At 39.9% G+C, this 12,594-nt stretch overlaps 1 protein-coding gene across 1 annotated transcript in view; it reads left to right on the forward strand.

The window, feature by feature from the left end:
• Nucleotides 1–12,594, forward strand: part of EML6 (EMAP like 6) — a gene marked incomplete at its 5' end in the record, with an annotated part of 91,382 nt that overhangs the window by 49,410 nt on the left and 29,378 nt on the right. Inside the window, 8 exons of the mRNA XM_083856913.1 lie at nucleotides 591–709; nucleotides 1,440–1,626; nucleotides 2,247–2,352; nucleotides 5,142–5,235; nucleotides 7,833–7,933; nucleotides 9,370–9,572; nucleotides 11,282–11,393; nucleotides 12,039–12,166. Of these exons, the coding sequence (XP_083713039.1) occupies nucleotides 591–709; nucleotides 1,440–1,626; nucleotides 2,247–2,352; nucleotides 5,142–5,235; nucleotides 7,833–7,933; nucleotides 9,370–9,572; nucleotides 11,282–11,393; nucleotides 12,039–12,166 (1,050 nt within the window). The remainder of the gene's footprint in view (nucleotides 1–590; nucleotides 710–1,439; nucleotides 1,627–2,246; nucleotides 2,353–5,141; nucleotides 5,236–7,832; nucleotides 7,934–9,369; nucleotides 9,573–11,281; nucleotides 11,394–12,038; nucleotides 12,167–12,594) is intronic.

Genomic DNA, 12,594 nt, shown 5'->3' on the forward strand with positions numbered 1-12,594 from the left:
ACAAACACTAAAGTTACATTTCAGCATTGTAATGGATCTTGTTTGTGGATGCTTCAGACACCTTTAGTGGTTCAACAGATTTTTAGCATTTCTGAAGTGTTTAAATGGAAAGTATTTTGTGTATTTATAGAGCTGTAATTATACTTTGGGATTCTGGACACATTGCAGATCACTGAAGTGGTTTTGGTTCCTGTATATTTCACCATAATCCCGAGACAGAAGCAGTTCTTTGTGCTAAGCTTTGAGCTTGGACACTGAAGCACAGATGAAATTAAAAAGCACCTGGAGACTCCCAGTCACCATTTACATTCCTTTTCACTAAGCAACACTAGAATCTTGTAGAAAAAAAATAATACACTCTGCTGCTCCAGATTGCTGTTCTGGGCCACTCTCAGGCCAGGGGAATTCATTGTCCAGAAAACATTTATTATCATCTGAAGGCTGGGAGCAATAGTGTCTGGCTCTGCATTGTAACCACTGAACATCACATTAGCATATATTAAATTTCATGCTTACAGTCACTTTCACTCGTGTATACAAATATTTAGAAAGCCAGAGACGTGCAGTTAACTTTAGCAATTCTTCTTTAGGTTTACAAAGAAGACCTACCTCAGCTGAAACAGCAAAGTAAAGAGAAAAACCATTCTGTGCCCTTCCTTAAGAGAGAACGAGCGCCTGAGGACAGCTTGAAGCTGCAGTTTATACATGGGTAGGGTAATATCAGATAATATTTGCTACTTCTGATTGATTAACATTGCTGGGGTCTTCTAACAGTTTGTATCAGAGCATAAGCAAAGCATTTTTTGGTGCTTACCCACAATTAATTTGTTTGTCATTGTTACTGTGGTAATTCTTACTATATCAGATATAGATTTTCTGTTTTCAGTTGTATTTCAGGCTGGATGGAGCTCTGAGCAACCTGGTCCAGTGGGAAATTTCTCTGCCTATGGCAGGGGATGGAACTGGGTGATCCATAAGGTCTCTTCCAGCCCAGACCATCCCATGATTCTCTTTGTTAAGGAACAGGGGAAGCTTATAACACTGACAATACATCAGTGTTGAGTTTTATACTTGTTGCTCACTGCACCTGATGTTTCCTGGAGCAAAGATTCTCTGTAAATTGCTTGTGATAGCTGTGATTTGTTAAAATGCCTGATAGATTTCTGCTCCAATCCAATTCCTTGTGAAGCTTACCTGGACACAATTCTATGTAAATGATACAGCCTTTTTGTGAAATCAGTGCTCATTTAGGAATTGAGTACAAAGTAACCCTTGAGAAGATTCCTGAGCTCCTGTTCCTGGTGGGGAGCAGCCTCTGCGATACTTCTGAGCTTGAGCTGTCATTGCAGGACTCAGTTCCTTTAACACCCAAATGATTTGTAACACAGATTTCCCGAGCAGCTGTGGGGCAGCCACGAGGTGTTTGGTGTTTGCTGCAGGTACAGGGGCTATGACTGCAGGAACAACCTGTTCTACACACAGGCAGGAGAGGTGGTTTATCACATCGCTGCTGTGGCCGTTGTCTACAACCGGCAGCAGCACTCGCAGCGCCTCTACCTCGGCCACGACGACGACATCCTCAGCCTCAGCATCCACCCCATCAAGGACTATGTGGCTACTGGGCAGGTGGGGAGTTCAAAGTGATAACAGAAATATTTTTATATAGAACTAGAAATGTAGTGTTTCCTCCTAAATCCGGGCAAACTGAATGTTGGTTCTTATTTCCCTGCCAAAACTGTTGGAGGTGATTATGAAACCATTCCTATGTAACATAAACGCTGCTGGTCTTGTGCTGTGGCCTTCAAAAGTCTTACACTTACTTTTAATCGCTGCTGTAAAACACAGGAGCTGTATTAGATCTCTTTCCTAGAAGGTTTTGGACTTTCATTCCTCAGTTGTGGTATTTTTTGTACTGTAGGAGCTTTCAACAGCCTCGCTCAGATAAAAGCTGTTGGGCACTTTCCTGATATCTGGTACTGAATATGATGTAGTCAGTGTATATATATATACATTCAGATGCTCAGGATAAATGATACCATGAATATTTTGCTGAATATAGTGATAATTTTAGAGACCATTTACTGATATTTCTCTGAAAGGGAAAATAAATCTTGAAAAAGATAAAGTAAGTCACATGACAAAGTAACTACCTCTGCAGTGTTTTAAAGATATTATACTGCTAATTGCTGTTATTGGTGTGCTTTGAACTTGTGTGGGCAGAGATCCCAATTAACCCTCTCATCTAGGTTGGAAGAGATGCTGCTATCCATGTTTGGGATACCCAGACCCTGAAATGTTTGTCATTGCTCAAAGGCCAGCACCAGAGAGGAGTGTGTGCACTGGATTTTTCAGGTAAGCCACAGCCTATGTTTATCTAAATGATGAATTTAAAAACAGTCCTTGTGATGAAATGTTAATTTGAAGAGGTGTAAAATTACTGCCAGTACCAATTTTGCATGGAAGCTTGCTGACTTGGGATAAAAATAGTGTATTTAGTAAAGTCAGCTGTGGGCCTTTGGTCACCTGGCCAATTTTGGTGGTGTCTGGTAGATAATATCAAGTGTGCAGCTGGAATTCTGGTCACTGTCAACATGGTGGTGTGAGAATTTTAAAGCAGGCAGGATGGTGACTCAAAGCGTATAAATGAGTTGGAAATGTCACCTCTGGGCTCATTCAATTCTTCACATTTCCTAGCAATTGCCACATTTTTTAGTGAGTTTACAGAAGAAGTAAATATGAAAAACAGTTGTCTGCTGCCTCTCCCACTTGTCTTTCTAAGCTGGCTGCCCTAAGCTGTCTCAGTTTTTAAGGAATAATTCCTGTGTTCAGCACTGAAGAATATCATCCATATAGTGGGGACTTAAATAATTCTGTATCTTTATAAAAGGGCTTGAAAATTCATTCTCCTTTCTTCTATTAAAAAAATAAAGAGATTACTTTATCTGAACTATCCTCTACTTGATCTGATTTTTTTTTTCAATTAAACATAGCTTATTTCATATTCTGCTCTCCAGAAGTGCAGTAAGAATTCATTAGGATGTAGATCACATTTGTAAGACAAGACTATATGAAAGAAGTTTGACTGCCACAAAGATAAATCTGTGGAACTCAGTCATGTTCCATTATCAGGAGAGGAGACCTGGCATTCATCCAAGAGCTGGAATTCAAATGTCAAATTGCTGACCCACTGTGCTGTGTAAGCTCACTCTGAAAGGAGATAAAGTGCTAGAAGGAGGGGAAAATAGATATGGATGATTTAACTGATGTTAGATAGTGTGCAGGGATGTCAAAAAAACCCTCTTGTTAAGATCTTTAATTGAACAAATGTCCCTATATTTGAAAATACTTTGTGGTTTGCATTTCTAACACCAAGTAAATGCCTGTCCAAGTAGGAATATTCAGGATCTTAGAACCCAGGAAGAATACCTGTAAAGAATAAGCTGGCCAAATATTCTGTGGGCATAAATCTGTAAAAAAGTACTGAATGTCTTTTAAAAGATAGCAACCACTCAACATTACAGCAGTGCTTTAGAACCTGATCCTGAGAATAACACACACACTGCATTCCTAACTGGCTTTAGTTGGGATTCTTGGCATAAGACAGGGGCAGAGCAAATGTGCACCTCCCTGCAGGATGAGAGGCTGCACTGCCCTATGTAAGGGATTTGCATTGTCTTAATTAAGAGAGATTTCAAAATTAGGTTCAGATCACACTATTTGGAGCTTAAAGAAAGAAACGCGGAGCTCCCAACCTTTTCTGGCTGTAGTTGATGCAACAGCTGACTCTTTTCCCCCAGTTCTGTCTGCTTTCACTCCTTCTCTAAAACATCAGCTTCTGCCCATTTCTGAAAGCTGGATCCTTCTGGTACAGCCCTTCTCATGACACTCTGATTCTGAGAGAATAATTTCATTCCTGCAATGTTTGGTTGTGCCCTCTGGTGGCTAATTTAACATTTATACCTTGGGATATTGTTTTGAGGGTATAGTCCATATTAGTGGATAAACCTCCGGTTTCAAGTGAATAAAGTTTAAATTGTTGTGTTGTTTGGAGATTTTTTTAAAATAAACTCAGCTTTGGTTCCTTGTTCTGTATTTTAACTTCATTTCTTCCTACCTTATTCTGCTTCTTCCATTTGGTCCTGTTTCTTTCTTACTGATTTTTAAATTCCCTTTCTCCTTCTTGACTTGCTTCTAGTAGAACTCAGTCATTAAAGTCTGTAAGAACTTACTCAGCCCTATTAACTCTGAAATAGTTCTGATGCAATAATTTATATCAGTGACTCTCTTTTTCTTCTTGAAGTCAAATATGCCCAAGCCCAGAGTCCTTCACATCATTAATTACTATGAGAAGCACATTCCCAGATCAGTGCTCTTGTTCAGTCTCTGCCCAGCTCTGCTTCCTCCAACTCCGACTTTTCTGCAGTTAAAAAAAACAAGCAGGTGATCAGCTCCTCCTACACCCTATGAAGTTCAATTGTCTTATCATAAACTGCAATAATGATGACTTAGTTTTATAAACTTTTTAGAATTTCAGGACAGAAATTTGTCTCTAAAACTTTGGTAGAGATGGTTGTGTTTATCATTATTCCATACACGTGGCAAGAGTGCTTGGGTACTGCTGAATTATGGATGATTTTCTCTTCTGTCTTTCCTTCCTCTGATTATCAGTACTCCTGTGTCTTTCCTGCGGTGAAAGTGAAGATAGCCAGCAGTTATTTTTAGCCTTAAAATTTTATATCATATTTATAGTTTCATCACCCTGCCTAAGAACACTTTATACACTAGTAAATCTCTGCACCATTTCAAGCAAAGAAAAGAAGCATCATCTGATCAGAAATATTTCCAATAAAATGCAACATGAATTTAGAGTGCTTGAGCTTTATTGAAATTGAATTTCACTGCCTTGTTTGATCCTCCCTGTTCTCCTTGTGCCTTGTGCTTACACGCAGAAATGTTTTGTGTCTGCTTTTGGGAAAGATCTGAACTCCAATTTCTCGAACTATTAGTTTGGGGGAGTTTTTTGCTTCATTTCTAATCCATCATTAGAAACTGAGCCTGCAATGTAATTGTTGTGTTCAGTGCCTGTTCCATTTTCAGCTAAAGCCTTAGTACCTTTAACACTCAGTATTGCTTCTGTACAGCTGATGGGAAATGTTTGGCATCTGTTGGGCTGGATGATAACCATGCCATTGTGTTCTGGGACTGGAAAAAGGGAGAAAAGCTGGCAACAACCAGGTAAGGATACCCACAGTTTAAAATGTCCTCTCTGATTACTTTTTTTCTGAACAGCATCATCCACATTTTTCCTATGAACAAAGAAATAAAACAGAACTCCCTTCTGAAACAGGATGGTGTTTCAGAGCAACATACCCAGATTAAAAACCTGGGAATGCACAGTCCAGTATTTGGAAATTGTGCGAACTATTTTTGTCAGGAATTCCTTAGCCTTTCTGTTGGGAGAGCCACATTGGCACTGTAGATTATTTCAGGCTTTTCAAGTCAAGTTTAGTATTATCTCCCAGTTTTATGTCCTGGCTCAGGGCAGAAGTCACCAGAGGTGTCATTTCTTTTGTGTGTTCGATGGTGAACTAGGTTCCATCAATAATCATATCACTTTCTAAAAAGAAAGAAGAGTTCCTCTAATCTCTCTCTATATTTTTCAAGCACTGCTGATCCTATCTTTCTTCTGAGCAAGCTTTTTCTGAGCTATTTGCTTTTTCAATTGCCAACTGTGAAAGCTCAGCCAGTAACCCAACAGTGAAGGGTCCTTTGTGATTGCTTGAAGGGAGCAGTGCTAGGAAGAGAATTGGTTTAAAGTTACATGTTTGCTCTTTTGTTCAGTGTAGGAGAATCAAACTGTTTGAGAACCTGTCTCGGTCTAGGACAAAGCAAATGTGCTCCTGGTCACTAGGATTGAGCAGAATTCCTGTGTGTGGGGATGCATGTACCAGAAAGGCAAGGAGAGAATTCCATATCCTCCCTGCAACCACGTAATGTAGTATTGCTCAGTAGAAATAGTTTGCATAGCTGCAAAAAAGTGCCTGTGAAATGCACTTTAATAATTTTAATTACAAGATGGTGACATGTTGCAGAAGAAATGAGATTTTCTGGTGGCAGCACTCTCTGTTAGTAGTATACCATTACTGAAGAAATCAGTGTTTTACTCCATGTGCATGTACCACAATCTGTTAGCTAGACAATTTCATCTCAGACATCCAGTTTCTTAGGCAGTGAGAGTTTAAATCCTGTCTAAAACCTGTGCTGGAGGCTTTGCTTAGCAACAGCCCTGGCTGTGTTGTGACATTTTCCTGGGCTTTGCAGTCTCAGTTCTGCTGTCCCCAGACAGATTGTGCTGCACTCACAAGCAAAGAAATACTTTATATATTCCCATGCTGACCTTTAAGCTTTTAAAAACAAGATAATGATGAGCTGTGCGACCACCTGGCTGGTGGTGCTCCCAGGAGAGATAAAACATGGAGCACTCGGGTTCTTTTCACCATGTAATGCTGTGTGTACCCAATGGATCTATTATTGCTCATCTGTTTATCTTGAAAATATGCAAGGGCCTCTCAGAGAGCAGAAAAATGATTGTTATCTTCTAAAATGTTACAGTTTAAACCATCTAATGTTTAGATTTTAACAGTGCCTAAAGGCAAGTCCCCTGTTCTGGTGAGCACAGGAGGACAGAGACAGAGACAAAAGCCCTCATGTGGCCCTCACACACAAGAATGATAGAACATTTCCTTACAATCATATGGGCCCATATAAACATGAAAAACCATATACAGACACTCATTATGTTTGTTCTGCAGTTATATTTATTTTTTGTGAATGTTCTTTTTGCTTAATCTTTCTAGGCTGGTCTATTTCAGCATGACTTCTCAGGGTTTTTGTTGCAACATTAAGAACACTCTTATTTATTTGCCGTAATTGTTTCAGAGCTAAATCATGCAGCTTGTTTCCCTGTCCTGGCTCTCCTAGCTCCGGTCCAATTTCATTAAAATCCTTGTTGAGTGAGTTGGAACCAAACACCTCTGCACTGCAGGATGACATGCTGCAGATGTCAAAGGTGGCCAGGACTGGTTTGCATCCAGACTGATCCACTAAAAGGAAATACTGACCCTGAGAGGGGTCTCAGAGCCATGTGATTTTCCAGATCTGCTGAGCCTGTCAGAAAAAAGTGACTTAATCCTTGCTCAAAACCTGCAGATGTATAGTGAAAATTCGTGGTTCCTGCTTTGGGGGTATATAAAAGAGTGACACAGATATAATTGATGCTTTACACCTGGGAATATTTTTTGCTATGATAAGACCCAAGCTTGTAAATTCTCATAAATACATCAACAAGCATAACTTTAATTACCCTGGAACTAAACCTTGAGGTGAATGTGGCACTGAGTGAACTGCTTCCTACACTATAATTTTATAATTTGTGATTTTATTTTCCATCTTGAAGCCCACAGATTAAATACTTCCTCGTTTTTCATTTCAGAGTACCTTTTAATATTTATTGAGTTCTAATCCATTTAAACACCTATGTTGACCTTTATGTCTTTTCTTAATTGCCTTGACCTTTGTTGCCTGCTCCTTTGTTATGACTTAAATGAACTGAAGTTCAGTGAGAGAGGATTTTTATTCCCCAGACTGCACTTCCCTCATGGTGTAGGCTCAAATTCCTCCTGCCAGTGAGGCAAATTCCCAGAACTAAACCCCTGCAGATTAGAATATGGCTCTCTACTTTTTGTTAGAAAATATTTATATCAATGATTTAATTAGTTGGAAATGCTAAGTCATCTCTTGCCAAGCTTTTAAAATGTCCACCTTTATTGCAGGGGCCATAAAGATAAAATATTTGTAGTGAAGTGCAATCCACATCATGTGGACAGACTAGTCACAGTTGGGATGAAGCACATCAAATTTTGGCAGCAAACAGGTACTGTGTTGAATATTTTATATTTGATTAATGTGAGAATAGGCAAACATTTTAAATACAGGAACATCACATTCTCAGTTTAAGAATTTATTTGTTAAGCGCTTTTCCAGTTACCAAAATATTAAAGGGGTAAGGAGGGAGCCAGGCCTGGTTGTTACCTCTTCTCAGGCCAGAAGGAAAGAGAACTTGTCTCGAGATTTTCCCTGATTGTTAACCTGTGTTTTTACAGAGGCGTATCCCTGTATTTAATTGGTTAATCAGGTTGTCAATATTTAAAGCTAATCACACTGGTTGGCTTTGCTACAACTCTCCTTGGAAAAATCACTTCCGTGCAAAACCAGCATAGGGTAAAAACCCACCTCTGAGTCAGCAAATATCACAATATTCCTTCCTCCTTGGGAAGAATTTCCAGCTAATTGTGTTTCAATTCTAGTCATAATATTTAAGGAATTCTCCTGAGCAAGCATCCTTGGCTCCCAGAAAATCAGATTCTGATTGAGGATATTTCTTACTCAGGACTGGATTTTTTGCTCTTTGTGACTTTTTAGTTGTGTACACAGGACACAAATACTCAGAACAACTCAAAATTAGGTAATTTGAAGAGCTTCCTACACTTCATACCATAGTTTAAGCATACAAGTAGTTCAGGTGCTCTCAGATTAATAATTTTTTCTGCCTTTTTTTTTTCTAATCTTTAGGTTATTTTTGCAGTGATTACATAGACGTGCATTGCTGTCTGCCAAATTCCATTATGAGAATGTGCATTAAGCAGCATCTTACTCCAAGAATAATCTCTTTGCAATAAAAATGGTGTATTTTTAATTCAGATTTGCTCAGTGGAGTGGAGACTTGGTGTGGTGTCAGCTGCGAAGCCCACAGTGCCTTGACACAAGGCCACCACTGCAGATGATATTTCGTAATTTTATGTGTATTTTTGTCTAAGGATTGGTTCATGGGCCTTATGACTGCTTCTCCTTTCTGACCCAAAGCAAGGCTGTGCTGATTTGGTTCTCTGACAATCCAAGGAGGAGCAAACCCTGCCATTCATTCTGCCAAAGTGCTGCCAAATGCTCAGGATGCCAGGGGACAACTAAACCAATCTTCTAGTTGTGGTCACCTCTCCACAGAGAAGTAGCATAGCAGAAGGTGCTGTGGGCAAAAACCATCCTGCCAGACATTGAAGTAGTTGTTTTTGCATGATTCCTCACCAAATTTATCTCTTGCTTGGAGAGACAGTCTGAACACCTGAGACTGATCTGCTCCAGAGCTGTCATTGCCAGGTTCACGTTCTTTGATTGTGCTTTTCCCTTGTGTGGTGATTTCTGGATTCCCGTTATTGGGCAGCCACAGGAGATTTTGGGGTCAAACATTTGCTCTTCACAGCCCTGTGGCCATGAACAGCCACAAATAGAAGAAGCCTTGTGCTGCTGTTGCAGGTGGAGGCTTCACCTCCAAACGGGGCAAGTTTGGGAGTGTGGGGAAGCTGGAGACCATGATGAGCGTCTCATACGGGCGCGTGGAGGAACTGGTGTTCTCTGGGGCTGCCACTGGGGACATCTACATCTGGAAGGAGACCCTGCTGCTGAGGACAGTGAAGGCCCATGATGGACCTGTGTTTGCCATGCATGCCCTGGACAAGGTATCCATCACCTCCCGTCACCTTGATTTTTGTTGCACTAATGGACTGTAGAGGGGTTTGTGATTAAAAGCTAATGGATTTGTAAGTACCCTGTTCCATGTGCTGGAACCTGACCAACAGCTTTCTGACTGTAGGAGAATGGAATACAGGTGACCTTGCTTCTGATAAGTAACAGCTGTGTTAATTACCCAGTACAGCCTTGCCCCCAATGAGTCAAAGCTATATCCAATAAAGATAAGTGTGATAAAAGAGGAATGGGTTATCTACTGAGGGGAGAATCGGGAAGGAAGAGGAACCTTGGGAAGAGGAAATTAGAGGATTATGACGCAGAAGGATTCTGGGGAGAGGGAAGCACTGCTGTGAGGTTGGTCTGGGTCTCCAGTTAGAGCCTGTTGTTAGAACCTGCAGTCATAGTCTAGTTAGGTAAAACTCTGCATTCAGAGTCTGCAAACTAATACACGCAGTCATAGTTTAGCAGGAAATAACCAGCAGTGAGAGGCTGCAAGGGAAACCTACAGTAGGAGCTTGCTGTAGCCAGAGTCAGTGAATAGTTGGAGTCAGGATGGCTGAGCTGTGAAGAGGAATAAACCAGGACCCTTTTCATGCTGTGATAAACAAGAAGTCTGTGTGTCAGCTCATTTCTATCCTCTAACAACAGAGCTGCTGCAACATCTGGACTCTAAAAATGTAGAATTTATTTCTCACTGTGCTCAGGAGTGTAGTTTTCATGTTTGTGTAAACCATAGGAGAGTAAGGGGTAACACTCCTTGCCTCTTCAACCTGTTCCCAAAAATACTTATGCATTACTAGTTTCCAAAATATGAAACATGGTCTTTTCATAATATTATCACTGTGCCTTAGTCAAGACTTTAGATATCCAGAGGTTTTGGGTTTTGAGTTAACTATTCCAGATATCAAAAGAATTCTCTTTCAGTTGCATCAATACATCTATAAAAGAAATTATGGCAAACTATTTGCATCACATTAATGAGCTTAAGACAAAATTTTGCCCCTGGCAATTTGAAGATAATGTTGATAATGGAATATCCCTTTTGAGGTTATGGTTTCAACTGTAGAAGTAAAGAATGAGAAAAATGTTAGCTATTAACATTTTTATATATCAAGGTCAATTAAGTTCCCTGTGGCTCAATCCTTTCTGGCCCTAATTGATTGTTCCCAGCTTTCCATCAAATTTTCTGTTTGATCTTGGCACTGAACATCCTCTTCACTTAGATTTTTGTTGGTTAGTTATTTATGCTCTTTTGCATTCTCTTGGCCCAGATAATCTACCTAGGGAATTATTGAGAGAATTGGTCCCAGATGCATTATTAGAACTTGGGTTGAAGCATCTGTTAAGTCAATTGAATTTGGAATAACTTAAGAAGCTGTTACTGCCGACTACTGCTTCTTCTAATAAGAGTAAGACACATTTTTCCATCACTTATTTCCACATGCAGGCAAATGTCCTGGTCCAACATTCCTGTTTACAACAATGTGTGCTCCATATGGTTGCAATTCTTTATAACCCTAGAAAAGAAACTCTAAATCTTGTCCACTTGAAATTTTCCCTCATAGGTACAGGCTCCAGTATTTTTAGTTTGACACATGAATAAAAAGCAGGGGAGACTTTATTTTGCCTTTAGACATGTCCTCTTGAATCTCCCCCGAATGCTGACATCTGTGTGTGTTCTCCTACTGTGATTGTGCAGGGCTTTGTAACGGGTGGAAAAGATGGAATTGTGGCCCTTTGGGATGATATGTTTGAGAGATGTCTGAAGACATATGCTATTAAAAGAGCAGCCCTCTCTGCTAGTTCTAAAGGTATTGGTTTTCATTGTGTTTCAATAAGGACTGTGTGCATGGAGGGTGGTACAATGGCAGTAAAAGGAGATAGCACTGTGGGTGTCAAATCTCACCAGAAGCCAAAGGGAGCAGCAACACACCTCTCACTCTGTACTGAAATGTTCTAGTTTGATCCATTTAAGATATATTTCCTGTATTTCCTGTATTCCTTGTCAATTATGGTTTGTTCTGCTGTTTCTTCCTCTATTTCATGACATCAAGCTTTGTTTTCATTGGGGAAATGATTTTAAGGAGAAATGTGCCCAGCCCTAGAGTTTGGTAGTTCCAAAGTCAGTCCAGTTTCCTTGGCTGGCCACATTCCCTATGGTGAGAGCAGAGACCTGTTAAATTCCTCAGGCCTCAGTGTAGAAGTCCGGAAAGGGATATTCACATGTAATCACAGAAATTTTGAAGTGCTGGGCTCCTGAGCCCCCTAGACCCTGTCACTATTAAAGCAGTAAAATATCAGCCTTTATATTGCCACTACTAATCCATGGCAGTTTGATCGGGCAATTTTATCTCATATTCATGATTTTGAACAGATTTGAATTACATATAAACTGCAAGAGATAGGAAATTTAAAAAAAAAATAATTTAAAAAAAAAAAAATCTTGCATTCTTCAGGTTTACTTTTAGAAGACAACCCCTCCATCCGAGCCATCAGCTTGGGACATGGGCACATCCTGGTAGGAACTAAAAATGGAGAAATACTTGAAATTGATAAAAGCGGGCCTATGACTCTGCTTGTTCAGGTACTGTATGGATCTCCTATAGCAAATTATTTCCTGTCTTTTTACAAAAATGCTGGTTGCTTGGTACTCTTTTTTCAGTAAATTTTGATCACATGAAGTAATCCTTCAAATTTGCCTTGCCTGCATGACTTTGGGAAGGCAGGTATCTGCTAGGCAAAGCTAGAGTCTCCCTTGGAATGGAGAAAGTAACCCCCTTCCCCTTTCCAAATTATTATAATTTGGCAATTAAAGGCTTTTCAAGCAAAGATTTGAGAATAGGAATAACAGTTTCTTTACTAGAAATATTAAGAATACAAATGTAGTACAAAAAAACAGGCAAACAAAATAAACAGAAAATCCTAGAAACCCTGACAGAGTCAGAAATACAACCTGACACACTGTTGGTCAGGGTGTTGGAAGCAGTCCAAAGTCAGTCTCCTGAAGTGGAG

Source organism: Zosterops lateralis, assembly GCF_965231275.1.
Source record: "Zosterops lateralis genome assembly, chromosome: 3".
Taxonomy (NCBI): Eukaryota; Metazoa; Chordata; class Aves; order Passeriformes; family Zosteropidae; genus Zosterops; species Zosterops lateralis.